The 27,813-nt window shown below is 44.4% G+C and overlaps 1 protein-coding gene across 1 annotated transcript; it reads right to left on the minus strand.

Moving 5' to 3' along the window:
• Window positions 1-760: 760 nt before the first annotated feature.
• SLC25A20 (solute carrier family 25 member 20) lies at window positions 761-27,026 on the minus strand. Its single transcript, XM_056128966.1, has 9 exons — window positions 26,751-27,026; window positions 24,330-24,422; window positions 17,288-17,415; window positions 13,292-13,382; window positions 3,839-3,956; window positions 3,161-3,233; window positions 2,708-2,817; window positions 2,087-2,211; window positions 761-1,589 (listed from the first exon to the last, which is right to left on the minus strand). The coding sequence occupies exons 1-9, from the start codon at window positions 26,853-26,855 to the stop codon at window positions 1,527-1,529; spliced, it is 906 nt and encodes a 301-aa protein (XP_055984941.1). The 5' UTR covers window positions 26,856-27,026; the 3' UTR covers window positions 761-1,526.
• Between the last annotated feature and the right edge of the window lie 787 nt (window positions 27,027-27,813).

Raw genomic sequence — 27,813 nt, forward strand, 5'->3', positions numbered from 1 at the left:
ATTTACAGAGATATAGTTTCGAAACCAAAGTCCAAGGGTCTCTGCAGCCGCAGTTAGGCAGGAAGTGCCACTGGAACTGGAACTATTGACTGCCAGAGAGAACACATCAGAGAAGCCCAGCACCAGAAATCCTGCCTTCCTCAAGAGGACACATCACATTAGCTTAAAACGCTCAACCACAAATACACCTCATCTGGCGACACCTGTTCAGCAGCAGCAGCCCCTCAATTAAGACAGGCTTGAAGCCAGAGCGATAGTACAGTGGGTAGAGTCCTTGCCTTGCAGGTGGCTGACCTGGGTTTGATGCCCGTTACCACACAAAATCCCAAAAAATGCAAGAGTGATTCCTGAGTGCAGAGCCAGGAGTAACTCCAGAGCACCACCATGTGTGGCCCAAAAACCAAAAAGAAGAAAAAAGAAAAAAGATAGGCTGGTGACATCAGACATCATACCTACCCAAAGATAAAAACTCAATTGTTTTTGCTCTTTCAGGACAACACTCTATGCATTAGCTTGGAATCTTATTGAGAGTCTGCATGGCAGGCTTCCACTGAAGACTGAGAATAGTTACCAACCACACTGGCAAGCCGCTGCTCTTCGCCACCTAAGCAGGGACAGTTCCAGACAGGTTGGCTTGGTCAAAACTTCTTCCTCTTGCTGAAGCCCCTGCCTAAAGCAACCATGCAAGGATACTGGATCCTTGAAAGCTTAAGCCAAGGCTAAATGAGCCAGAATGAAAAGGAAAAACATTCACACAATGCAAAAATTAGAAACAATATTTATTGTTTCCTGTTAAAATAGGGCACTCTCATGAGAAAAGAATGTGCAAAAAGAACCTTCCTACACTCTGGGCTTTCTCACTTATCCCAGCAGGCTAGGACGATCGAGTAAAAACTTATGGTGTAGGAGAGGAAGCTCTCCACCTACTCTTGGAAAATTAGGCTACTCAAGTTTTCATTTTTATTACTTTCATGCATTAAAAAATTTTTACCTGATTTTTAATAACCTATCTGCCTCTAGATGCACATACTCAATCCACCTGGGCAGACAGATGTGGGTTTCAAGTCCACATCCCCATGTATAAGTCAGAGGTAGATGGTACCCTGGAAATCTGATTAGTATTCTATGCTAGGGATCCAAGAGTCTAATTTCTGTCCAGCTGGTGGAAAATATGCATAGTCTCTGCAGTGAGAGATTCCTTCCTTTAGCAAGAACTATGCTGGGTATAGTCATCAGCAATCAACTGGCGGCACACAGACCACAGGTGGCATCTGATCTAGAAGCTACTAACTCCATCTCCAAATCCTTTTGAGGCTCTGTAAATTGACAAGAGTGAATTCAAGTTTGAAAATAGCACACCAAAGTTTTACACGGTAGAGAATGTCATTAAGGCAATGGTCTTACCACATCCACACACAGAGTACTGATCCCACCATACCATCCCACCACCCTACAGAACACTTTAGTCCTGCCCCATGTTCCTCTTCTGTCACAGTTTCCGGTATCTGGAACCTTGCACTTCATCCTCACAAGTTGGGAGCAACCCAATTAAGGAATTTCATGGCAACTTCAAAGCCAAGGAAGCAAGCCTGGAGAGGGGTTGGGAGAAAGAGAGAAGTCAGCAGAAGTTGTGATTCTTCATAAAGATCCCAGCACCAAGCCTGCCATCAGGACCTGGGCTCCTTCTAACTTCATTACTACTCTTAGAACTCAAACTGTTCTTTCTCATTCCTGAGAGGGGAAGAAAATGCATGCTACATAATTGCTCACTTCTTTTATTGGAGGGTGGGGACGGCACGCCCAGAAGTGCTGGAGGATCATGTGGTACAAGGGATTGAACTCAGGGTTCCCACAAGTAAAACTTGCACTTTAGTCCTTTGAACTATCTCCCCAGTCTATAACCACCAGAAGAGGAACTCAAAGACCCTCAATTCAAAGAGATAGGGAGACTCTAGCCAAGGGTTGTGTGGGGAAAACTGAGGACTCCAACCAATCCAAGGAACCAATCCAAGTAATAAGCAGAAGCCAGTCTAGCTGCACCCTGCTCTGAGCCTGAAAGAAGAGCACAGTCCCACCAGTCACTTACTGCATTGGCTGGGAAGGCGCGGATCATCACTGCATTGAATCCCTTGTACAAGGATGCGACTCCTTCATTTCGGATCAGCTCTCGCAGCACATCTCTGAAACCATTAGGATATTTCCCAGGTGGAGCTATGGACAGAACCCAAGAGTTAGGGCTTCCTAAAGCTTCCTTCTCTGATCATGGTGACTACAAAGAGACAAGTCGAGATTTTCTGTGGCATCACAGCCCTTGGGACACCTTGCAAGTCATCTGGGACCAGTCTACAAACAACAGAGTTTACCTTGGGACAAAAAGACATGGATGCCTAAATTACTGAGAAATGCAGAAGAGGAATGAAAAATGAGACAATTCTCTTGCCCATGGGGAAGAAAACTAAATTTGACTTTGTAGCACACTTATTTTGTACTTAGGCCATATGAAAAGGAGTGTAGAGTTCCCGGAACATAAATGACTATGAGGAAGCATGATGGTCAGAGAGACTGGGTTTTCCCAAGAAGAATCAGTATCCCAGGGTCTAAGAGAGCTACCCATCAAGGGCAACCAGTTTAGAGCCCACTCCTCTTCCCCCCACCCCTATACCTACCTCCTCCCACAGAGCCATCCATTCCTTTACCCTCCACTCACCAGTCTGGAAGCGGGACTTGAGCACATCTGGGGGAATTGCAACTGCCCAATTGAAGATTCCTGCAATGCCCCCAGCCACCAGGATTCGAGGCACACTGAGCTCACTGACACTGCAGAATACCAACCACAGTCCCAGTCAAACACAGGTTCTGAGAGAGACTTTCTGACCTCCCCGCTGTGGCAAACAGGGCAGTTACAGAGCAAGAACTGGCTGGAGGGGGGAGGTCAGGGCTTCTGTGACATGGTAGCTGGCCCTCTTTGAAGATAACAAGCATTTGTTTCAAATACTTGCTCCACTGAGGAGGCAGGGTAAGAAGTGTTAGCTGAACCTCAGAAGCAAGAGGAAAGTCTACAAGGAGCCAAGAGCAAGCCCCATTTCTGCCTTCAGACCTAAGGCACGGCAGCCTAGCCGGGACTGGGTAAAGCAGCTTCTAAGTTCTTCTAGAGTCTCACCTCTTTCCTTCTGGAGTTAAGATATTTTTCAGCCACTCGTATGTCATGAAGTACATCCCGCTGGCTGGGACATCTGTTAGTGGCAAGAAAGACATGAACTGAATTATAGAAAGTTCTCAACTTTCTTGAACTCAGAAAAGCCCAACTTGGCCCTGGACCCTTCAAGGTGTCCTGAGAAGCTCCTCATAGCACTCTGGCAAGAGTGAGCACAAACACACGGACATTGGTTTATCTTCAAAGCCCTCCAAGAGAGCGGCATGCACAGGTGAGCAGTTACGGCAACCGCTGATTTGTAGCCTTCCTTCAAGCAGTCATCTCAGGCCAAGACCAAGGGCAATCTCTGCCTTGTAAACTGCCACTCTCCTGGCACCGCCTCCTGGAAGCAATGTACTTCCTCAGTCACTGATCCCTCTGGCCATGACTGACACCTGATACTCCCTTCCAACTGCCATTATCATGATGTCCACACCTGGAAGGATTGAAAGGCTGCTCCACGCCCCATTTGTGTCTTTTCTGGCCAGGGCTCACCTTGTGGACAAGCAGGACTCACAATGTTAGTCTTATCAGAGCTGTGATCGTTTGTATGGTGCCAGAGCTAAGAAGGTAATTTAGGCGAGAGCCTCTGTGGTGCCCACAGTGCCCCCAAGATGCCTTCAGCTGGAGGGCCTCACTGGTTACCTCGCATAAGGGTCAGCACAGTCCCCTTGTAGATGCCTCGGATTCCTGATTCCTGGTACAACTTCTTGGCACAGTCCAAGGTACCAGTGTATTTGATCTCCCCTGAAGAGGCCTGGATCTGAGAGGGAGCCAAGAAGTCATCAAGTCAGCCACAGCCACAGCAAAACAGACACACTCCACAGATTACAGATTACAACATGCATGTGAAAGTGGTTTTTATGTCTTCAAACAGTAAAAGACTTTTATGTCAAATGGGTATTTGGAACATGTGATACAGGTGGAAGTTGCTACAAAATAAGGCCAGGGTCTGGGGGCTGGAGAGATAGCACAGCGGGTAGGGTGTTTGCCTTGCACACGGCCAACCCGGGTTCGATTCCCAGCATCCCATATGGTCCCCTGAGCACCGCCAGGAGTAACTCCTGAGTGCAGAGCCAGGAATAACCCCGTGCATCGCCAGGTGTGACCCAAAAGGCAAAAAAATAAAAATAAAAAAAAAATAAGGCCAGGGTCTAAGGGGCAAGAGTCTGAGGGCAGGCAAGGGGAATTCCCAAAAATATTTTTTTTTTTTTTGCTTTTGGGTCATACCTGGCGATGCACAGGGGTTACACCTGGCTCTGCACTCAGGCGTTACTCCTGGTGGTGCTCAGGGGACCACATGGGATGCTGGGAATCGAACCTGGGTTGGCTGCGTGCAAGGCAAACGCCCTACCCGCTGTGCTATCTCTCCAGCCCCCCAAAAAGATTTAAAAGGAGAACAGGTCCGATCAGGATGCACAGAAAATATAGAGCAAAGAGAAATGAGAACTCACAGTGGAATCAAACAAGGTGTAATTAAAAATGGAGAAAGAGTTCAGGTTTAACAATTCCACAGAGAAACTTGAAATAAAAGTAATCAGTCCCATAATTTTCATACCAGTTTAAAAATTATGGAAACGGGAGCTAGAGGGATAGTGCAGCCGGTAGGGTACTTGCCTTGCATGTGCCCGACCCAGGACTGATTCCAGGAACCCCTGAGTCTGTCAGGGGTGATCTCTGAGTGCAGAGCCAGGGGTAAACCCTGAACATGGCCAGGGGTGGCCCAACAACAACAACAAAATTACAATGACAGAAAAGGAGCTGGAGTGGGCAGAGGGCGTGCTTGCATAGTGCTCACCAGGGTTTCATCTCTGGCACTACAGATGGTCCCCCCAGTCCCAGCAGGAGTGATCCCGGAGTGCAGAGGCAGGAGTAAACCCTGAGATTACTCAGGTGTGTTTTCAAAAATCACTATCTCACTGTCATCCCATTGTTCAATGATTTCCTTGAGCAGACGCCAGTAATTTCTCCATTCGTTCCAGCCCTGAGATTTTTAGCAACCTCTCCTTTCTCGTCCTTCCCAATGTTACTGAATTGGAGGCTTTTTCAGGGTCAGGGGACCCTGACCAAAAATAATAATAACAATAATAATGTAAAAGAATCCCTTTCGAGGGCCAGAGACCCTTTCGAGGGTGAGAGAGATATGCCAAAGGTCTGGGATGTGCCTTGAATATAGGAAGCTCAGTTCAATCCCCAGCATCACATGATCCCTCAAACACCATTAGTTGTGACCTCTGAGCACCAGGCCTACTGAGTACTCAGCAGTGTCATGTGTTGGACACCCTCTAAAAAGGAATTCCTGGGGCTGGAGTGATAGCACAGCGGGTAGGGCATTTGCCTTGCATGCAGCTGACCTGGGTTCAATTCCCAGCATCCCATATGGTTCCCTGAGCACTGCCAGGAGTGATTCCTGAGTGCAAAGCCAGGCGTAACCCCTGAGCATCGCCAGGTGTGACCCAAAAAACAAAAATAAATAGATAAATAAGAATTCCTATTGAAAGAGCAATAAACTATATGTACTTCTAACACTAAAATTTAAATAAATAATACTCTAAAACATTTTTAAGGAATATAAAAGAAGTGATTACAAAGAGTCATTGCTCTAGCTAAGAAAAGTTTCCAAGGGGAAAGATGCCAATATTTGTTTGTTTGGTATCCAGGATCAAACCTTGGTGCCCAGAGTTTTATATATACAAACCATGTGCTCTACCACTAAGCTACATCTCTGGATTCCAATATTTCTAAAATTAATACATTTAAGAGAGTAGGGAGCTAGCTCAAAGGACTAGAGCTAGTCCTTTACATACGAGATCCATTCCCTGCTTCTCCAGGCACAACCTTGTCTCAAACATCCTTTTTCCTCTCTCCTTTATTCTTTTAACAGTACATATCCAACATAACAAAATTAGCTGCAGTTTGTTATACCTTTTTTTACTGCCGTTTTGTTTTGGGGCCAACGGTGCTCAGGGTTTACTCCTGGGTCTCTGATCAGGGATCACTCCTGGTGGGGGTTGGTGAACTATATGTGGTTTCAGGGATCAAACCCAGGTCAGAAGTATGCAAGGCAAATGCCCAGACTGCTATACTATCAAGGACGAAAACTGAAGGGAAGTTTAGACCATTCCTGGTGGAAACAAGGCAGAAAACAAGGCAGGTGCTATTCAGTTGGAGGATGGCAGTGATGGTCAATCCAGGAAAGCTCTCTTCTGGTGATTTCTATTTTCTCAGTGAAGTAGGAAGCCAAGCCAACTAGTAAGAGGGCAAGGATTTGAGAACAGAGAGGAGGTACAGACAGTAATCACCCCGCAGAGTGGCAGAATGCGAGAGAAGAATATGGGTAGGGAATGTTTCACCTAGAAGCAGAAAAGGGCTTCAAGCCTAAAGGAAACAGAAGAAGCTATGACAAGCTACAGAAAATAAACATCCCCTTAGTGAAAATCAATAAACAGGCTTCTGTTTCCAGGAAGTACTTTTTCTAACTCCTCCTGCTAAGTACATCAACAACAAAACCTAAACATTATTTGAAAAACAGTGTGGAGGTTGGGAAATGGCTCAAAGGCTCTGAAGGTTTTCAAGTACGAGGTAATGAGTTCAATTCCCAATACCATCCCCACACCAAGTACAATGCTGGAAACTTCTGTTTGCACCTGAGAGTTGACAGTCTGTAACAGGAGACTAAAAAGGTGGGTGGAGAGATAGTACAAGCTGGTAGGGTATTTATCTTGCATGCAGCTGACCCAGGTTCAACCCCTGGCCCCCACATAGTTTCCCGAGCACCACCAGGAATAATTCTGAGCTCAGAGCTAGGAGCAACCTCTGAGCATCTTCGAACAGGCACCAGTAACGTCTCTATTGTGAGACTTGTTGTTACTGTTACTATTTTTGGTAACTGCTGTTTAGTAGCCACAGGGAGCTTGCCAGGCTCTGCCATGTGGGCAGGATACTCTCAGTAGCTTGCCAGGCTCTCCAAGAGGGGCAGAGGAATGGAACCCAGGACGGCCGCGTGCAAGGCAAACACCCTACCTGCTGTGCTATCACTCCAGCTCCCCCCCAAAAAAAGACAGAAAAAAAAAAAAAAGAAAGCTTGTCACAATAAACATTTTGTTCTGGCCAAAAACTAAAGACAAAACTGTGGCCTCCATCCATGCTGCCAATAAAAAACAGTCTTCCACCTCAGAAAGCTGTAAAAAGGCACCTGACAGGCAGTCAGGATGGAGTCAGAGAAGGCCAAGTAGGGAACAAGGACTTTCATCCTTCGCAAATGGTAACCAGTGCATCTCTTATCCCATGGTGTCAATGGAGACAATGAAACTCCCACACCTAGAGGGAAAAAAAAGTATTCCTGAGATATCAACAGAGGCCAGGCAGAGCACCAGACTTCTGCCTAGCAATAACATGGTAGCATCTTTCCCATCCCTACTGAAGTGGGATCAGAGAAAGTGAGCTAAAACCAAGTTGACATAAGAGTCAGAGTCTCAACGTAATATGCAAATATTCAGGTTTTAATTGAAAATTGCCCACCACGCTCAAAACCAGGAAGATCCTAAATTTAAAGAAACAGGGTTGGACTGCTATTTGAACATTGTGTAACAAAACCAATCATGAACAACTTTGTAACTGTGTATCTCATGGTGATTCAATAAACAAATTAAAAAATAAAATAAATAAATTTTTAAAAATTAAAAAAAACAGGGGGCTGGAGAGATAGCACAGAGGGTAAGGCATTTGCCTTGCATGCAGCAGACCTGGGTTCAATTCCCAGCATCCCATATGGTCCCCCTGAGCACCGCCAGTAATAATTCCTGAGTGCAGAGTCAGGAGTAACCCCTGTACATCGCCAGGTGTGACCCAAAAAGAAAAAATAATTAAAAAAATTTTAATCAAAATAGGGCAAGAGATGCCAACATCAAGATATGCCAGAGTCCCAGATTTAATACCCAATCTCCAAACAAATACCTCTGAGGGTAGCCCTAAGTACCACTGAGTGCGGTCCCCCCAAAAAAGTTAGCTATAGGGGCTGGAGAGATAGCACAGTGGGTAAGGCGCTTGCCTTGTACATGGTCAACCCAGGTTCAATCCCCAGCATCCCGTATGGCCTCCTGAGTACCACCAAGAGTAATTACTGAGTGTAGAGCCAGGAGTTAACCCTCAGCACTGCTGCATGGGCAACCCCTGCAAAAAAAAGTTAGTTACATAACAGATTTTAAGGCAATTCTGATTAAAAATTAAAAATCTTCAAGATACAATTAAGAATATGCAGCCCTGGAGAGATAATATAGCAGGCAGGTATAATAATATTGCCTTGCAGGTGGTCAACCAGAGTTCCAACCCTAGCACCTTATATGGTCCCCCAAGACTGTCAGGAGTGATCCCTGAGCACAGAGCCAGAAGTAAGCCCTGAGCACTTCTGGGTGTGGTGCATCCTCTCCCTCCCCAACCAACTCCCCCCGCAAAAAAAATAATACACTCGAAACATGATAAATTATAAAAGTCTCAGAACAGAAATAGAGAATATAAAGGAGAACTTTGTGTGTGTATACACGTGTGTCTGTGTATGGTATAATGGATCAAACAAAGACCTCACAGACACTTGAGGTACATGCTCTACCACTGAGCCACATATTTAGCCTAAAGGAAAATTACAGGATTAAAGAAACACGATGGGGGGCCAGAAAGATAGTACAGTGGATAAGGTTTTACACGCATTTGACCTGGATTCCAGCTCCAACACTACATATGGTGGCCACTGTTCCCCACCAGGAGTGATTCTTGAGCATAGAGCCAGGAGTATGCCCTTAGCGCTGCCAGGCGGGCCCACCAAACAACAACAAAATTAAGTGCAACCAAAATAAAAAACTTAGTAACTGGTCTGTACAATAGAACTGTGGGAAGAGAGAAAAAAATAGGTGAAGAAAGAATCATGGAAAGGTTTGTCTGAATAAAAAGAAAATAAACTAAAATAGGGCTGGAGCGATAGTACATCTGTAGGGTATTTGCCTTGCACATGACCAACCCAGCTGACCCAGGTTCGATTCTTCCGCCCCTCTTGGAGAGCCTGACAAGCTACCGAGAATATCTCGCCTGTGCGGCAGAGCCTGGCAAGCTCCCTGTGACATATTCGATATACCAAACACAGTAACAACAAGTCTCACAATGGACCCACTTGAGCAACTTGATGAACAACGGGAGGACAGTGCAGTGCAAACTAAAAAAATTTAACAGAATGCCTGTGGGAATTAAAAAAAAGAAAAAATTTCTATGTCCTCAAAGTCCAGAAGAGGAATAAAGGAGGTAGGACTGGAACGTAATAGAAGTCACTGTCAGAACTTTCTAAATTTGGCAAGATACACATTAGAGATCCAAGAAGCTGAACAAAGGGCCAGAAGATAGAACAGGGCACTTGCTCTGCACATGATCTACAAGGTTCCACAGCCCTGGAGCCCTGCCAGGAGTCAGTCCTGAGCACCACTGAGTGCAGACCAAAAACAAAAACAAAAACAAAAAGACAGACAGAGAAGAAGAGAGAGGGAGAGAGAGAGGAAGAATAAATTTAAAAGAATGTAAATTACACACAATATTCTGGTCACAATGAAATCAATAATCTCTAACTTCTGGAAACTGATTGTAACCCATGAGTCAAAAAGAAATCTCAGAAAAAAAAAGAAAAAAAGAAAAAGAAATCTCAGGGGCAGGAGAGAGAATAGAGTGACAACTGAGTGCAGAGCCAGGAGCAACCCCTGATCATCACTGGGTACAGTCCGAAGAACTAATTAATTAATTAAGTGAAAAAAAAATTTTTTTTTGGGTCACACCCGGTGATGCACAGAGATTACTCCTGGCTCTGCACTCAGGAATCACCCCTGGCGGTGCTCGGGGGACCATATGGGATGCTGGAAATCGAACCTGGGTTGGCCACGTGTAAGGCAAACGCCCCACCCGCTGTGCTATTGCTCCAGCCCCTAATTAAGTCAAAATTAAATTAAGAGGGAAAAAAAGAAATTATTTTTGGTTGTGCTCAGGGAGCTATATGGGATGCTGGAAATCAAACCTGGTTGGCCGTGTGCAAGGCAAGCACCCTACCTACTATATAATCACTTTGGCCCCACACTGAGCATACTAAAAATTAAAATACAATATGTAGGGTTGGGCAATAGGGACAACATGATGCCAAGGACAAAACCACAGTTGACTGCATGCCAGGCAGTAGTCTTAACCTCTATACTATCTCTCCAGGCCCCTGCTTATATTTTGTAAAGGACCTTACCTATAATCATAAATGATACTGGTCTATGTTTCTTTCTTAAAATAGCTTTGGTTTTTATGTCAAATACTACTAAAACTAGTATCAGCTTCATAAAATTAATTAGAAAGTATTCCATCCTCTACTGTTTTTTTTTTGAGAGAGATTGTAAATAATTGGTGTTAATTCTTCAAATATTTGGTAGAATTTTATAATAAAATCATTTAGGCTTGCAAATTATTTTGGAGGTTTTTTTAACTTTATTTATTTATTTGCTTTTTGGGTCACACCCGGCGATGCTCAGGGGTTATTCCTGCCTCTGCCCTCAGGAATCATTCCTGGTGGTACTTGGGGGACTACATGGAATGCTGGGGATTGAACCCAGGTCAAGGCAAACACCCTACCCACTGTACTATCACTCCAGCCCCTAATTTAAATTTTTTTCCAGTTTTTTATTGAATCACTGCGAGATAGCTAATTTAACTTTTTAATAAAAATAAAACAAGAAGACCGGAGAAATAGGACAGCAGGTAGATCACTTACTTGCCTTGCAGCTGACCCTGTGTGCACACAGGTTCAATCCAACACCCCATATATGGTCCCCTGGGCCCTGCCAGGAATGACCTTTGAGTGCAGAGCCAGAAGTAAGTCCTGAGCATAGCCAGTGTGGCCAAAAAAAATTAAATAAAGCCGTTATAGTAGATAATCAGAGAGCATACCAAAAACTTCTACTCAGTAAAATTCCGTGAGTAAAAGATATTATGGGGCCAGAGTGATAGTACAGTCAGTAGGGCATGAGTCTTACACGCAGCTGACCCAGGTCCAATTGCTGGCTCTCCATGTGGTCCCCAGAGCACAGCCTGGAGTAATTCCTGAGTGCAGAGCCAGGAGTAACCCCTGTGTATTACTAGTGTGTGGCCCAAAAGGGAAAAAAAAATTAAAAAGTAAATTAAAATGTAAAAAAATAATGAATTCAGTTTACTTTATAGCTGAAGTTCATGAGACCAAAGAGACTGTACAATGGTAAGCATTGAGCATCATTGGGTATGGCCCCAATATAAAAAATAATTAAAATTAATTAATTTAATTCATAGTTAAGACTAAAATAGTAAAAATTAATTAATACAAACAGGGCTTGGGATATAGCTCAAGCGGTAGAGTACATTTCTGAATGGCCCCAAGCACCTCCACCTGTGGCCCCTAGGCACAGTAATGGCAGCAACCAAAAAAAAAAATTGTTGTTGTTGTTTGGGGGCCATAACCAGCAGCGCTCAGTGCTTACTCCTGGCTCTTCACTTAGGGATTTCTCCTGGCAGGCTGAGGGGATCACAGAGAATGCCTGGGATGGAACACAGGTGAGCTATAGTATCGCTCCAGCCCCACAACAACTAAAATTAAACAGAGAAAGTGAGCAAAGAATATAGGCACTTTACAAAATAAAATCACAAATAAATAATATTCATAGAAATAATTAACATTGCCAACAATATCAGCATGAAATAAATTTTTCAACTATCACAGGCTGGCTGAAATTATAAATCAGAAGCTAATGCCAGGGCACTGCCATGTGCAGCTCAAATAAAAAAACCAAAAAAAAGATAATATTTCTTAATACACAAGTTTACCAGAAACACAAGAATTCAAGCCCAAAGCAAGACAGCAAATATTACCTCAGTGAATGAAAGTATCCTGGGAAGTACTTTTTCTTTCTTTGCACATTTCTGTATTATCAAAATTTTCTAGTAAAAGTTATGTGTTGTTACCTCAGTTAGGTAGAATTAGAACATATGAAAATTTCTTTTTTTTTCTTTTTTTTCCCCACTTTTTTGCTTTTTGGGTCACACCTGGCCATGCACAGGGGATAACTCCTGGCTCTGCACTCAGGAATTACTCCTGGCGGTGCTTGGGGGACCATATGGGATGTTGAGAATTGAACCCAGGTCAGCCGCGTTAAAGGCAAATACCCTACCTGCTGTGCTATCACTCTTGCCCCAAACATTTCTTTTTGAAAAGGAGCCCTGTAAAGTAAGGCAGGCAACCACCCTCAGTCTGAGATTACGTCAGATAACTCTAAGGGCACTTAGCTTTTGGGCATCTTGTAGAAATAAGAGATATAATGGGCAGAAGTAGTCTGAGCTGGCAAGATAGCTCAAGCTGGAGCCCTCTGCATGCACAAGGCACTTCCCAGAACTGCACAGTCACCAGGGCAACGCTGGGTGTGACTGTGATCACTGAATCCAAGCAGTAGAGCATTGCAAGGCCCAAGCACGAACTTTCAGGTTCACACAGTCAGCACAAGTATAACCCAGGAGAGGTTCTGTAGGGACTCCTGAACATACCTGCAAAGACCTTCAAAGAACAAGAAGAAAAAGAAGTAGCTTTAGGGCCCCAAAGGGGCAGAGAGTTAAGTTAGATGCTTGCCTTGAAAGTGGCTGACCCTGGTTCAATCTCCAGTTGAACAAAGAGCCGGGATTAAGCCCTGAGCACCATCAGGGGTAGCCCCCAAAAAAAGAGAGAGAGAAGTAGCTTCCTTTTCATCTCTGCTAAAACATGACTCACCTCGCTGAGTTCCAGGAAGTAGCTGCTAGTAAGGGTGGATAAGCCTGGGCTGACATGTCACAGATGTGACATTTTGGTTGGTTTGTTATATTGTCCTGGTTCTTGGTTCTACTACGATTGCTTCCATTTTCCTGAAAACCTTGAAACTGTTTTGCACACCTGACCTGAATGAAGCCTTTATAAAGAGTAAAAGGACATAAACAGCCACACAAATTTGTATACTGTATGGTAAAACTAGCAATTCCGTTTCCCCCGCCACACCCGTGACCACACTTCCCACCCCCAGATAACACCCTTACCTGTAATAAGCACTTGATCCGTTCTCCAGGAGTCATGATTCCTGTGGTGAAAACTCCAGATAACATTCCAGCTGCAAAGAGCTGGGGGTAGCTGCATTGGAAACAAAAACCAGACCAGGAATGTGATTCTAGTGGTGGACTATATGACTAGTATGTGCAAGACTGGGTTCCATCTCCAGCACAACACAGTCCCAAGTAGCCACAAACTTAAACACCACTAAGACTGGCCTCCATGATAGTTGGGGGTGGGGAGGGATTAAAAACAGAAAGCAGAATTAAGTACCTATGACTAATAACCCAGGCAATGCCAGCAAGAAGAATGATTTTGAACGAAAAAGTAAGTACCTGGGGGCTAGAGAGAGAACTCAACAGGCCTAAGTGCATGCTTTGCCTGAAGGAGGCCTAGGTTCAAACCTGGCAGCACATATGGTAGACTAGTCCCTGTGCATCACTGGTGTGGCCCAAACACCCCAATAGCCAATGCACTACACTCCCATAAAAAAAAAAAAAGGAAAAATAAAGTACTTGGACAGGTCAACAGACCAGAACAAATCATATTTAACACACATACACATAAACACACACAAAATCAGTCTTAGGTGTGTGTATTCAAATGTCAAATTTCCCAGCACCAAAGGCAAGAGGAGCTTGGTCACAAGGTACATCTATACACTTAGGTGATCTCATCCAGTGAAAGGGCTTTATAGTGAGAGAAAGTTTCTTCTCTGGGCCTGTCATGCAAAATAGCTATGGGCAAATGTACAGGATTCTCTGAGTATTAGTTACTCAAGTGTAAAATTCAGAGTTAGAGAGAGAGGAAAAGCCTCTAACCAAGGATCTGGATCTTAGATGGGTTCACTTCCAGTCTCACCTCCTCTTGATCACCAAGTTCCTGACAAAATTTCAACCCGAGACTCAAGCAGGTTGTTGCCAAAGTCAAAGGAACAGCTTAGTTGAAGGGTAGCCAAGTCCATTGAGAAATAATGTGCAGAGGTACTGTAAAAGACCAAGGGATGATTCCCAGGGAAACATGATGGATCCTGTAATCCTCTGCAAATAATGATTTTCCCATTGACTAGAGAGATGGATCCTCACTCTATCCCCATAGAATCAGCCACACTGAGTTAATTAGAGGAGTCTGAGGCTCTAGCCACGGATATCCTCAGCTGTCTATGTCACTTCTCCCATCTCTTTTTCTTCTGAGTTTAATACCAGCATAGTCTGGAGACAACGGGAGACAAAGTTACAATTGTCATTTCAGAAGAATCCCCCCAATTCACAATTGTTTAAAAATTTCACTTGTAAGGTGGCTGGAACATTAGCACAGCAGGTAGGGTGTTTGCCTTGTATGCCTTGTTTGCCTTGCATTCCATATGGTCCCCAGGAGTGATTCCTGAGTGCAGAGTGATTCCTGAGTGCAGAGTCAGAAGAAACCCTAAGCATTGCTGGGTGTGGTCCAAAAACAAACAAACAAAAAAACTTCACTTGTAAGGTTTAAGAGATAGTAGAGAGGGTAAGATGCTTGCCTTGCATGCAGTAGACCCAGTTCAACCCCAGCAAAACATATGATCAAGACCTGCCAAGAGTTAACTTTTAGCACAGAACCAGGAATAAGCTCTGCGCAAAACTGGTATGGCCCAAAACCAACAAATTTTTTAAAAATTTCACTTGGATAACTGAGTTTCAGGCTTTTCCTGATCTTAAGACTCTAAAAACTGAAACTTCAAGCCAGTTCCTGCAAAGGACCCCAAACCTGAAGCACTGAAGTCCAAATGGAAGTAGGGAGATATCCACTGCTAGTCCTTCCTACCAAGCAGAGTACCAGTCTCAAAGTCCGATCTTTTCCTCACACATATCTCAGCCTGGGCTTGCACAGCTTCCTCAGGCATGCAAGCCCAGCACACAGACTAACTACTGAACAGGCAAATGATTTGTTCTCATGTGTGACCTCCTTCCCATTGTCAGCTCTCTGTGCTATCCCCAAGAGCCCTCACTAATGAAACCTCATCTCCTGCCTATTATTCCCAAAATACCCAGACTCCAGGTTGGGCATACCTTAATCTCCTGAGACTGGGACCTTCCCTGTGAGTGGGACCTCAGAGCATGCACAGGCTACCATGTGAACACTGAGACTGCAAGGCCCATGCCATACCTGGGAAAGCTGAACCTTCCTGGTAATGCTTCTTTCCATATGCTCCCACTGCAGGGGCTGGAGCAATAGCACAGCGGGTAGGGCGTTTGCCTTGCACGCGGCCGACCCGAGTTTAATTCCCAACATCCCATATGGTCCCCCGAGCACCACCAGGAGTAATTCTTGAATGAAGAACCAGGAGTAACCCCTGTGCATCACATTCAGGGATATATCCAACTGTTACTACAAACTGGGCATATGCAGAAGAAGGTCACAAGGATTCCAGTTCACCTGACCTAAGCATGCTGGAGTCTGAGACAGTGACCAAAATCCATCACATGGCAATCTTGCTCTTTCTCCCTTGAGCTCTGGGTCCCAAGTCCATCTGCCCCTGTGTGTCCCTGCAGTCACTCCCAGGAATTGTCACCAACACAGCTCAAAGCTAGAGCACCTTGTCACCTATGTTTCCACTCAGAATTCTGCATCCAACAAAGACTGACTTGTATATGCCTCTGCATACCCAAATCTAACTTCTTAAAAGTGTACCAAAGGGAAATATACCATTTATTTCACTACAAGACAAACCAGTTTTTGAAATAATTATGGTCATAAGATTGAAGTAAAACAAAAGTTGGAATCTTCCCTTTTCCTAACCAGATAAAAGAAAAACAAGGTTTTAGCTCTCAACATGTTTTAAAAATAGAGAGTATACCCAGCAGTTCTTGGAGTCTATGGCCACCCAGGATGGAAGGTCTCATGGTAATAGGAGTCATTGTGTACTGGAGATAGAACCCAGAGCATGCTGTGAACATTCATTTTTTCTAGAGTTTAGTATTCAGACCTCCCAATGACCCCCGGAAGGTGGCAGTACTAATATCCCTAGTAAGCCATACTACCTTCCAAAAGAAATTAAGAACATCTGAAGATGGAGGAGTGCCTTATCCCTTTCCACTGACAGAGCAAAGGAAAGTCAAGTACCTCTCCTGTGCAGAGCTCCCAGGGGCAGCCTCTAGGGCTCAGAAAAACAATCTCTGTCTGTCTGTGAAGGTTCTTTTCCTTTTTTATAAATGTAATTTTATTATTATTATCATTATTATTTTAAATATTATTATTGTTTTAAATAACCCTGCAGAGTCAGGCTGAGTAATACTGAGAGTTGCCCTTATGCCCCCAAGTAGTGCTTGTGAAGCTCCTTCAAATATATATATGTAATATATATTATATATGTGTATATATGTGTGCATATATACACATATATAATATATTCAAAGCGAGGCATATATATGGAGCAATAGCACAGTGGTTAGGGTGTTTGCCTTGCACACGGCCAACCTGGGTTTAATTCCTCCGTCCTTCTCAGAGAGCCCCGCAAGCTACTGAGAGTATCCCGCCCACATGGCAAAGCCTGGCAAGCTCCCCGTGGAGTATTTGATATGCCAAAAACAGTAACAACAAGTCTCACAATGGAGACATTACTGGTGCCCGCCCGAGCAAATCGATGAACAATGGGAGGACAATGCTATAGTGTTTTAAATTTTAATTTTTTATGTGAAAGATCAACCCAGGGTCTCATACTTGCAAGGCATATGTTCTACTGCTGAACTATATTACCACCCAAAGTTTGCATGTCATACACCAGGAAGAAAAGTATCAAGTGTTTGGAGCTGGAGAGATAGTACAATGAGTAGGGCATTTGCCTTGCACGCGGTTAACCCGGGTTTGATTCCCAGCATCCCATGTGGTTCCTCAAGCACCACCAGGAGTACTTCTTGAGTGCAAAGCCAAGAGTAACCCCTGTGCATCGCCAGGTGTGATCCAAAAAGAAAAAAAAAAGTATCAAGTGAACCAAACTTAAAAGCACTTACCTGAGCACATCATCTGGCGATTTTTGTTGCAGTTTCTTCCCTAAACCAAATCCAAAGAAGCACACAGCGAACATGGGGGTGACCCCTATGATGGGTGCAGCCATGCCCCGATAGAGTCCTGTGATGCCCTGCAAGGAATCACAGAAGCACAAGCTGTTTACACCACCACCACCACCATCTATATCACTGCACAAGGAGCAGAAGATTCTCTGCCTGGTGGCATCCTGCCTTAACCTCTTCTCCAAGCAAAGAGAGCAAAAGGAAGCAGAGCCCCCATATTGGAAATAGCTATCCTTTTCCACACTGCTGAAAAAACTGAGAAGAGCTTCATTTTAAAAGGAAGTCTGCACTATGATTTTAGCAGGAAATTGTCTGTCCAGAAATGTATTCTAACAAAATACTCAGTGGTGTAAAAATCATGACACAGGCATTTAGATTTCTTTTTGAAGGGGGTCATACCCAGTGTGCTCAGGGTTTACTCCTAGCTCTGCACTCAGGAATTACTCCCAGTGAGCTCAGGGGATCATACGCATGGGATGCTGGGAATCAAATCTGGGTCAGGCATGTGTAAAGCAAGCACCCTGCCAGCTATGCTATCGCTCCGGCCCTAGGGGCATTAAGAAGGTGGCAAAATTTTGGAATAGTTTTATTTTATTTTGTTTTAGGACCATACCTGATGGTAGCTTAGGGCTACTCCAAGGTCAGTGCTACAGGGTCACTCCCTGCTGTGCTGGAGGTTACCATGCAATGCTGGAGATCACACCCAGGGCTCCCACATGCACAGCATGCACTCCTGCCCTTTGAGCTATCTTCCTCACCCCATAAGCTTATCAAACAAATAAAACCCACCACCTTTTCTTACACTGCCTCCACCATTCTCCCAGTACCACCTTTTGCCCCTTAGATAACCTCAGTTCTATTGTCAGTATCCACTGGTTTATTTTGTTTTTATCAGTTCTACAATTCTATTTCCTTATTTTGCACATGTAAATATAATAATCTAATACCTGTCTTTTTATTTCTGATTTATTCTGTTTTGCATAATCCCACTGGATTCCTTCTGTGAGTTTTTACCTTTTTTCTTTTTTTTTTCCAGTATCAGGGATAGAACCCACGTCCTCAAGGCAACTGTTCTATCCCTAAGCCACATACTTGGCCCAAAATTTCATCTTTGTTAAAAGATAAACAGTATTTCACTGAATATCAGATCCTTGGGGCTGGAGAGATAGTCCGGGGGTAGAGCACTTGCCTTACATGTGAATGACCCTGGTTCAATCCCTGACATCCCAGATGGTCCCCATAGAAACACCAGTAGTAATTCCTGAGTGGAATAACCCCTGAGCATTGTCAGGTGTGGTCCCCAAAATAAAATAAATATATATATATCACATCTTCTTGATCGAACAGTCCACAGACAAGCATATCAGTTGTTTTAATATCCCAGTTGTCACTGTCACTGTCACTGTCCTCCCGTTGTTCATCGATTTTTTTGAGCAGGCCCAGTAATGTCTCCATTGTGAGACTTGTTACTGTGTTTGGCTTATCGAATATGTCATGGGGAGCTTGCCAGGCTTTGCCGTGTGGGCGAGATACTTTCAGTTGCTTGCTGGGCTCTCCAAGAGGGGCGGAGCAATTGAACCCGGGTCAGTCGGGTCCCAGCTACTATAAATAATATTGCCAAAAATATTAGGTTGGATGGAGTCAGAGAGATAGTTGAGCAGGAAGGGTACCTGCCTGGCACACAGCCAGCCTGTATTAAATCCTAGGGATCCTATATAGTCCCCTAAGCACAGAACCAGGAATAAGTCCTAAGGACAGTCATGTATGACCCAAAAACAAAAACGCTGGGGTGGATATAGCTTCTTGTGTTTGTATTTTCATATTCTTTAGATATATAGAAGTGATTTCTAGAAGTGAGAACAGGTAACCATCCCTGGTTCAATCCCTAGTATCCCATATGGTCTCCTGAGCTCACCAGAAGTGATTCCTGAGTACAGAGCCAGGAGTAACCCCTGATCATTGCCAGGTGCTGGAGTAATAGTACAGTAAGTAGGACACTTGCTTTTCGTATGGTTGGATTCCCAGCACCCTATATGGACCCCCAAGCCCTAACTTAAGTTATACCTGTGTGTGGGACCAGGAAGAAGTCCTGAGAGCAGCCAGGTGTGGCCAAAAAAAAGCTCCCCAACAGAAGATTAAATTCTGGGAATTCCATAAATAGAAATTTTAATTATGGAAATTCCATATATTTTATGGTTACTATAGTAAAAGTAAAGTAAAGGCCCTCCTGTTGATCATCAATTTGCTCGAGCGGGCCCAGTAACATCTCCATTGGAGACTTTGTTGTTACTGTGTTTGGCATATCGAATACGTCACGGGGAGCTTGCCAGGCTCTGCCGTACGGGCAAGATACTCTCGGTAGCTTGCCGGGCTCTCAGAGAGGGGCGGAGGAATCGAACTCGGGTCGGCCATGTTGTCTGCGTGCAAGGCAAACGCCCTACCGCTGTGCTATCGCTCCAGCCATATGGTTACTACATATATGGTTACTATACAGCCATAAAATCAAATTGTGATATGAGAAAAGATACTAAGTGGAAAATCTAAAAAAGCAAACACACAAACAAATAGCGAACATATTAGGCTGTACAATGAGTCTGACTTCCCTGAATTGAAATTATAGGTGATTAAGAAATGAGTTTTGTTTATTCAGGGAACATGCCCAGCTATGCTTAGGGCTCACTCCTAAGGCTCTATACTCAGGGATCATCCCAGGGGACTGGAGGACAAGAAGTGCTAGGGATCAAACTGCAAACAATCTATCTCTTTGGCTTGTGATTAAGAAATTTTCTAAACACTAAAATGAGAGTTGGGGGGAGGGGAGAAAAATAAATAAATAAATAAATAAATAAAATGAGAGTTAGATAGTACAGCAGAAAGGTGCTTGCCCTGCATGTAGCCAATCTAGTTCAATCCCAACACCACATGATCCTCCAATTCCTTGCCAGGGGGAATCTCCTCCCCACCCCAAAAAAGAAATTAAGGGGTATGGTGCCTCCAGCAGGTCAATCTGTACCTGTGAGGCGAGTGTATCAGCAGCCTGATGGCGCCTTTAGACTTCCAGATACCCCAAAATTGCTGTTGTGCCTTTGGCCAGACCCCAAAAACTTGGAGAAAAGTTTACCAAGAAAGTAAACGGCCAAAAGTTAGGTGTGTGAGAGACACACCCACAAACCACCTCTGGCTCAGCTATATAATTGGAGGCATTGCCTCTCTGGTTCCTGATCAGACTGCTTAACGGTCATGATCCCAGAGACTCAGAAACAAATCTCAAAACCCAGCGGCTTTTGGTAGAAATGTGTCTGGACTGCGCAGTAGGTTACTATCGCCGGGCGACCCCAGGGGCAAAGGGTACTGTCCCTCTTCTGCCTGCTCCCCCTTGGCAGCTTGGTGGCCGCTGTCCATGAGAGGCCACTGGACAGTCTGGTTTGGGCCCGCAGTGACGACACATGCAGGGCCTCATAGGATGGGGGTAGAGAGAGCCCTTTCCTCCCCATCCCAACAAGACCCAAAGTTGTGCCCACGAACAGCCTCTGTGGCTCCTGATCAAGCTGCTTAAGAGCCATGATCCCAGAGACTCAGGAACAAATCTCGGAACCCAGCATGTTTGGGCAGAAATCCCTCCAGATTTAATTGTTAAAATTTCGGAATTTCGGGACTGGAGTGATGGTACAGTGGGTAGGGCATTTGTCTTGCACGCAGCCGACCCAGGTTCGATCCCCAGCATCCCATATGGTCCCCCAAGCACTGCCAGGAGTAATTCCTGAGTGCATGAGCCAGGAGTAACTCCTGAGCATTGCTGGGTGTGACCCAAAAAAGCAAAAAAAAAAAAATTTGGAATTTCAAAATTGTGTGGCCACTACTGCAGCCATGTGACATCATATGTTATTCATAACCAGCAATAGAAAACAAATTTTCTACTGTTCCTTTTCAACAGATCTGAGTGTTGAGGTAAAATCCCAAATAATAATGGTGAGTCTGGTGTCAAAATATTGAATGTAATCAAAGTAGAGAGAGAGTAATGTGGAAATCATCTGTCCCACAGGTAGGGGGAGGGTGTGGGATGGGGGCTCACTGGGGTTTTTGGTGGTGGAGAATGGGCACTGGTGAAGGTTCGGGTGTTTTATTGTATGACTGAGACTTAAACCCTGAAAGCTTTGTAACTGCTCTCACAGTAATTCAATAAATAAAATTATAAAAAATGAAAAAAAAAGAGTAAGGTGGAGTTCATGCCCAATTCAATCAGCCTAATCAGTGGCTGAATAAATAGCAGTACTCCTACATTAAAAAAAAAAAGAAAGAAAGAAAGAAAGTAAACACCATAACGCATTACTTTAATTAACTGGGAAAAAGATGAATATAAAATTATAATAATTAAAATAATAAATTGCATTAAACAATGTAAATTCTTTTTATTTTTGGACCAACCCCCCGGAAATGCTCAGGAGTTAGTCCTGTCTCTGAGCTCAGGGGTCATTTCTTGCCAGCTCAGAAGACCACATGGGATGACAGGGATCAAATTTAGGTCAGGCACATGCAAGGCAAGTGTCTTATGCCCTATATTATCACTCCAGCTCCCTATATGATAAACTTTTATGGGAAAAGCAGAAAAAGCAAATAGTGGAAGCAGGAGAGATAAACCATTTACCTTAAATGGGTAACTGGGTAACTAAACTTATAAAAACATCAGCTATAGGCCAAGGATGTGGCTCCATGAGTGAGTACATGCCTCATCTGTATAAAGTCTTAATCTCAATCACCAAGCCCAAAATAAGACAAAATAAATCAATAAAATAAAACAAATATGAACTGTGTATTATATAGTTAGGCAGAAACAGCCTAACAAGGGGCTGGGAGATAATACAATGGGTAGGGTATACTTACCGTGCACAAGGCTCACCCAAGTTTAATCTAAGGAGTAACTCCTGAACCTTGCCAGTGAGGGCCCCCTCCAAAAAAAAAAAAAAAGAAAGAAAGAGAAGAGAAAAGAAAAGAAACAGAAACAACCTAAGAACTTACCTTGAAAAAACTAGGAGAGAAAGATTACTTTGTTACTTTGACACAGCCTTGTTACTTTCACATAAGTCTTTCTCTAACGGACTACTACTTGTTTCACTTTAATTACAAGACAAAATATAGTTTAGAAACAAATAGAAACATGGTCAAGTTGTGAGACCCCAGAGACAGACCATAGGGTGTTTGCCTTGCATGTGGCTGCCCTGGGTTTGATTCCCTGGCATTCCATATGGTCCCTCATTCCCCTTCAGGTATGATCCCTGGGCACAGAGTCAGGAGTCAGCCCTGAGCACAGCCGAATGTGGCTCAAAATCCCCCCAAATAAATAAATAAAATTAAAATATTCAAGTTGCTCAGGGCAGAGAGAGAGGAGAAACAGCAGGATCACACACATTCAAGGGAGCACTGGGCTTGCCTCAAATACTGGACATTCACACAGATCTTCCCAAAACCAACGCAGAACTGTCTCGCAGGGGTGTGGGGGTGGCTCCATTTCTAAAACATCTTCCCCTACTATGGAAATCCAGGGTCTTGTGGAAACCCTGGAAACAACTTCTCCCCCACACTCAAGCTCACCTGTCAATATTCCCTCCTTATTAGGGTGACACCTGAAGAATCTTGGTCTCTGAATGTTTACTAATACTAAATAGACTTAGACCCAGGTTTGTTCTATAAGCCCTTGTTCTCTCTTGAACACATAAGTACGTTTCAGTAAATACTCTGTAGTTTCCAAAAATATTTTTTAAATAAAAAAATATGTGTTACTCCACCAAAAAAGAAAGAAAGAAAGAAAGAAAGGAAGGAAGGAAGAAAGAAAGACCTAATGAAGTATTATTCATATGAGTTATATATAGGAGCAAAGAAAAATTTTTAAACAGATCATTTTTGTACCTGTACCAATGAAATTGACAGACCAATGAAATGAGTGATAAAATCTCTAGTAAATAAAACTTCAAAATGTTCCTGCTGGTGGACCAGAATGATAGTACAGTGAGTAAAGCATTTGTCTTGCATGTGGCTTACCCAGGTTTGATCCTCAGCATCCCATTTGGTCCCTGAGCACTTCCAGGAACCAAGAGTAACCCCTGAGTATAGCCAGGTGTGGCCCCAAAAAACAAAAACAATATAAATTCCCATGTTGGGGCCAGAGAGATAGATAGCACAGTGGCTAGGGCACTTGTCTTACAGTCAACCTAGGTTCAATCCCAGGTACCCCATATGGTCGCCGAGCACTACCAGGTTCCTCAAGGCAGAGCCAGGAGTAACCACTGAGCATTGCCAGGTGTGGCCCAAAAAACAAAAAATAAAATAATATACCTATGTTTCACTCTAATAAATAGCTTATAAATTATTACATCATCACTTAATAACCTAAAACCAATTAAGTGTCCCTAAGAGTTTGGAGACTGGTGATCTTGATCTGAAAGATTGACATTTCCTCCAGACTATGTAAAATTCTGACACTTATCCCTATAGATCCAATGACCCAGACTTGAGTTTTCTTCCATTTAACATCCCCCTGAATACAGAACCAGAGTAAGCCCTAAACACTGCCAGATTTGGCCCCAAAAAACAAAAGGTTTTTTTTTTGGGGGGTCACACCTGGCGATGCACAGAGGTTACTCCTGGTTCTGCACTCAGGAGTTACTCCTGGCAGTGCTCAGGGAACCATATGGGATGCTGGGAATCGAACCCGGGTTGGCCGCGTGCAAGGCAAACACCCTACCTGCTGTGCTATCTCTCCAGCCCCAACAAAAGATTTTTTAAAATAAAACAGTAACTTGAACTGTCAAAGACTCCAGGAAACAAGACAACAGAAGGCAGAGAATGGTACAGTGAGAAAAATCATTGTTTGGGTAAGAACCACAGAAGAACACACACACTCTCCCTTCACCCTCTGGGGAGTAACATGTCAACCCTGCGAAGTGTTCTTTGGAGCAGGAGGAATGCTAGCATGGAGATACCATACCTCTTTAACAAGAGTCTTCTGGAAACAGTCAAGAGTTCCAGAATACATGGGAGCTTGTCCAGGAGAACATGGGGGCTGTGTCTGTAGCCGCACCTGAAAGCAAAAGTTAAAATACAGTCATCTTGGGGTTGGGATGCAACTCAGCAATAGGTACTTGCCTTGCATGTGTGAGGCCTCACATTTGATACCTTCAAAGCCAACCACATAAAAGTGATCTCCCAGAATTAGATAAAAGTGGTCTCTCAGAATCAGATGTCTGTCAGAAGAAGTGGCTCAAACGGCAAACTGAACAGAGAATACTGTACCTGTACACACAGGTCTTCTGCTTTCACTTAATCAGTTGGATTTAGATTTCTCTTTCTTCCACTTATTTACTCAAACTCTGTACTCACAAGTCATTAGTTGCACACTATGAGGGAGAATGACTTCTGATTTCTTCATTCACTTACTTTCACCATTTCTTTCACAGCTAATGACTCTAGATAAGAGATTCCTAGTTCATAGACAAGGAAAATGAGTTGGTAAATTCTAAGTGATCTAAAACTAAATCTGGTTGATATAAAGCTCCAGTCCTCACTCCCATTTACAGTAGTCTATGAACAGTTAGATAAAGTAGTCAACAAAGTTTTTTTTTTTTTTTTTGGATCACATCCGGCAGTGCTCAGGGGTTACTGATGGTTCTGCACCAAAAATTAATTCTGGTGCTGCTCAGGGAACATATGGAACAATGGGAATTGAACCCGGATCAGCCATGTCCAAGGCAAACACCCTATCTACTATATTATTGCTTTGTCCCCAACAAAGACATTTTGTAGAAGTAAATTTCGCCCTACTTTCCTTTATCCCTTTATCTCTCGAGAATTTTCAGTCCTTTATATTACAGTGCAGAGGTCATCGGCCTTGCCTGAGATTGGCATCTGATGGGGAAGAAGATAGCAGCAACATTTACATAATGTAACACTGTAGCACTGTCCTTCCCTTGTTCATCCAGTTGCTCCAGCAGGCCCAGTAACATCTTCATTATGAGACTTGTTGTTACTATGTTTGGCATATATCAATAGAATAGCTTGCCAGGCTTTGCCAGGCGAAATACTCTAGGTAGCTTGCCGGGCTCTCCGAGAGGAGCAGAGGAATCAAACCCAGGTCAGCAGGGTCTGCCACGTGCTCGGCAAAGGCCTTACCTGCTGTGCTATCACTCCAGCCCTATTTACATAAGGTAGAAAATAAAAATTTCTTCTTTCCTTAAAGAGCTATCAAGGTATCTATAGCTCAAAGGCTCTGTACCAACATGAGCCAACAATAGAAAGACATACAAGACAGACAATTCTCCCTCTCCAGACAGTGCTGCTGGAACCCTCTCTGAGAAGCATTGACGCACAGGATTTACAATCAACTGAATAAGCCTCTAATTTTGTTTCACTGTGCCCTGAAACATAATTGGTTGCTTTGAAACTAGAATGGTTTCAGCACCCTTTCTAGATGAAAGGCAGCAGAGAGCACACTGCCCAAACCTGCCAAGAGGAAAAAGCCATTTTTCCACAGAGGAAACGCGATCTGACATTCAAACAAACTTCTTAGGCTTCCCAACAACCCTCTCTGACTCTGATCAGTCGATTTATTCACACGTGTCTGTTCAGAAATTAGGTTAGAAAGCTAGGATGGAGTTTTGAATGCTAAAGCATAAGGCATGGAGTCTGGCCTTTCTCAAACTATCACTGGGGAAGGAACAAAGTCTAATGCAAACTCCTGGGAAGAAGCCCGAAGAGAAGTGCCCCCAATTCCCCCTGTGGTCCAGCCTTCCTCGCCTGGAACCTGGAGGATAAATAAGGTGGATCCTGGGCAAAGTCTGTCTTTGCTTTCCCTGGAAGGGTATTGGTCACTGACACCATTGTATCTTAGAGGAAGCCACTTTGGCTAACTTGGGATAACATTCTGAGGAAGATCAAGTCTCTCCGCAGGGGGCCAGAAACGGTATGAGAACTCCGGACAATTTGTCTAAAGAAATCTGGTATGACCACAGTGCCCAGTCTTTAAGCTTCTCCTCCGGAGGCTGACTTAAATCGATCTGTTTCAACCTTGATGACAGTTGAGTTTGGCCGAAATCAGAGCTTTGAGAAGGCACTTTTTCTTTCTCACCCCCCAAAGAAGTGGTGCAAAGGTCAGGAGAGACTGCTGGACAGAGGACTTTAAATCAAAGCCCTTAATTGGCAGTCAGAGGCAACTTACTCTGCATGGTGTGGAACCCAAGGAAGAGCTTCCTCCGAACCCGAAGGCGGAGGGAGAAAGGAAGATTACCAGAGCACTCACGTAAACTCCCACTTCCCCCTCCCCCGCTGGTCAGCGGCCGCGCCTCGCGCGAGCCCCTGCAGTCCGCGCGGACCCGGGCCTTTTCCACCAGCATGCGCCCCAGCCTCCACGCACCTTAACTGTGTCCAGGGGGTGCCCCACAAACACCAGGCACACACCGCCAAAGCCGCCAGCCAGCAGGTTTTTGAGCGGACTGATAGGTTTCGCCTCGTCGGCCATGGCCCGCGCAGTAGTGTGCTAGTCTGTTGCTAGCCCGCCCAGCTCCGATGCCCCTGCCTCAGTGCCCGCACAGACGAACTTTCACCCACATTGAGGTGGGCGGGGCGAAAACCCAGGGCAAGTCGGAGCCGGGCCTGGACAGACAGTACTGCTTCCGCCTCGGAGGCTGCTTCCGGGCTCCGCTCCGCCCTCCTGTGGGCGTGGTTTGGGGGCTGGGACTGGCGTGATGCTCCCTGAGCGGTGTTTGGGAGTGCCAGGTGGGTAATGGACAAACTCCTCCAGAAAGTCTTCCACTACTCAAAGGGTTCTTCCTTGTGGTTACTCTTTCTCTACTCCTTTGCACAAGTTGTTTGTCCCCTGCGTTTATTCCAGGCACCCTTCCAAATACTGGAGAAATTGCACAGCGGGTAGGGCGTTTGCCTTGCACGCTGCCCACCTGGGTTCGATTCCCAGCATCCCATATGGTCCCCTGAGCACCGCCAGGAGTAATTCCTGAGTGCAAAGCCAGGAGTAACCCCTGTGCATCGCCAGGTGTGACCCAAAAAGCAAAAAAAAAAAAAAATACTGAAGTTACATCTAATTTCGCAGCACATATAAGGTACCCAAACTTCTAGTATTCATAGAAGGTAACAGAAATTTAAGTGGGGCCAAAGAAGATAGTACAGCTGGCAGGGCACTTGCCTTGCATGCCGCCTACCCGGGTTGGATCCCCAGCACCACAGGTGGTCCGTTGAGTCCCGCCAGGAGTGATCCTTGAGCACAAAGCCAGGAGTAAGCCCTGAGCACCACAGGTCTTAGGGGTTAAAATAATTGATATGAGGAAAATTTAGCCCAGAGAGTTAAAGTACAGAGCTCTAGTAATTTGCTATTTTAATAAGGTAAGAAAGAGTTTCCAAAGAGGATGCCTAGACTCAAAAACTGAGAAGGGTTTCACTGAGAATGCAAATGAGTCTCCACA

Source organism: Sorex fumeus, unplaced genomic scaffold, assembly GCF_029834395.1.
Source record: "Sorex fumeus unplaced genomic scaffold, SorFum_2.1 ptg000072l, whole genome shotgun sequence".
NCBI lineage: Eukaryota > Metazoa > Chordata > Mammalia > Eulipotyphla > Soricidae > Sorex > Sorex fumeus.